The sequence below is a fragment of the Penaeus monodon genome, chromosome 27, assembly GCF_015228065.2.
Source record: "Penaeus monodon isolate SGIC_2016 chromosome 27, NSTDA_Pmon_1, whole genome shotgun sequence".
NCBI classification, from domain to species: Eukaryota; Metazoa; Arthropoda; class Malacostraca; order Decapoda; family Penaeidae; genus Penaeus; species Penaeus monodon.
Window position 1 is genome coordinate 35,758,850 of NC_051412.1, and position 1,857 is coordinate 35,760,706.

General features: G+C 34.3%; 1 protein-coding gene across 1 annotated transcript in view; it reads left to right on the forward strand.

Annotated features, from left to right (window-relative positions):
* Positions 1 to 1,857, forward strand: part of LOC119590817 — a gene marked incomplete in the record, with an annotated part of 99,057 nt that overhangs the window by 6,916 nt on the left and 90,284 nt on the right. The window contains 1 exon segment of the mRNA XM_037939557.1: positions 1,500 to 1,805. Coding sequence (XP_037795485.1) covers positions 1,500 to 1,805 — 306 coding nt within the window.

Here is a 1,857-nt window from a genome sequence, read left to right on the forward strand (position 1 = left end):
ATGCATATGCCTACAGAGGCCCAGGTTCTCATATACACATGCACATTCCCACATTTAGAGGAAGCATTACTACACAGAAGTAAACACACACACATACACAACCCAGTAGATAAATAAGGCAGTTGTTTTTAGGTTTGCACTCTTCCAAAACAGTTCTTGTAAATAGCAAAAATATTCATACTTTTGGTTTACTTAAGTTTTCTGCTAATATTGCCTACCTTGATATAGTTTTTAGAGGCATTGTGAAATCTATTTTGTCAGTATTTGATATCTTTAAATTAGTGAGATGTTTTTTTTGCAAGCAGGCTAACCACCATTCAAAAACCAAATATTGTATTCTGAGAAAATGTGTATTCCATAGAATCTCTTCTCATTATCTTGGGGGTATGCATAGCCTGGGTGAATTATTGTTGCTTTCTAAGCTCATTGATATGAATGTAGAAACCAAGATTAATGTGTAAAAGGTATGGGTTTCCTGTTAATTAGGTCTGTCCAAAGATTATTCAAATGTGATTTGTTTGCTTGCATCTATCTTTAACATCTCTTTTGACAAAAAATAGTTATTTTAAGGTGTTAGATTACTTCCTAATTAGCTTAAATTAGTTAAGCTAATCCTATTTTTTTACCTTCCTACTGGAAGCACTTCCTTCTTTACTTATCCTATGTACTCACTTTTACCACTTTTATACTTATTCCCCATACTCAAATGTATGATGTTAGATTCCTAGTATTCCCTGAATGTTGATATCCTTTTCATATAAATACATAAAACTTAGGTACTAATTCATGGATATTTTATCACTAATTAAATTTGTAAACGGTATATTGCCTTGATAAAGGGTTGTTAGCATGTGGACATTCTACTCCAAAATCAAGATACTTGATAAGAAAGCAATTGTTTCTTTTCCACCAACTTTGCTTGTTTTACTAGTTAAGTATATAAAGTGATTTTGAAATTGATGGGGAAGCTGATCTGATTTGACAAGAGCTAGAAAGCTTTTTAGTTCAATAAGCCCACAGTTAGCCTGTGGTGGTTCTTTGCTATATTTTTAGATTCATTATATGTAGCATATCAGATACATAGCCATAGTGTTTGTTAATAGTAAACTTTTAACCTAAAAGATTATAATGGTTAACAGTGACTAAATATTGCATTGTGAGATTCTTGTAGTATTAATATAGATAAACGTAAAATAACTATCTGAAAGCATTGTTTAATGGAGGACACAATACTGGTAACTATAACAAAGTATTTTTAGTGACTTGTACATTGGTGGGAAAAGGAATTTTAGCCCATGCTAAGTGTGTGTTCCAAAAAAACAGATGAACTGTTACAGAAATGATTTTTTGAAAAGATCTCTGATACAATTTTTTTCCCAGGCTGATTCATTTGATTGTTCAGATGTTAGAGAAATGAATCTGTATGGATTATTTAGTGTTTCTCCACAATTGTACATATGAAGATATTAATGGGTTCATGCTTTTTTCTTTCTGTCTAGGGGAGACTGACAATGAAGATTGCAGCCATGAAGATGGCAAAATTTGGGAGACCTGGGCTGAGAGAAGTGACAGCTGGTGCTTTACCTACTAGATCTGACCTTCATGTACCTCCACGCATGGAAAGCTCTATGAGCATGTCCTTCAGTCCCTTCAGGCGCCCACGAACGGTACCTCAGAAACCTCTGGCAGCTGCTTCTAGTCAACCTGAAACTCACAAAGTCAAGACAGCTGCTGAAAGGAAAACTTACAGTGATGCTTTACCACCGAATGGATCCGTCCGTTCTGTCAAGGTTCAGCGGAAAAAGGTGAGTAGACTTGTTTGATTACCTTCTTTTTTAGTATATTGTTTTTCACTTA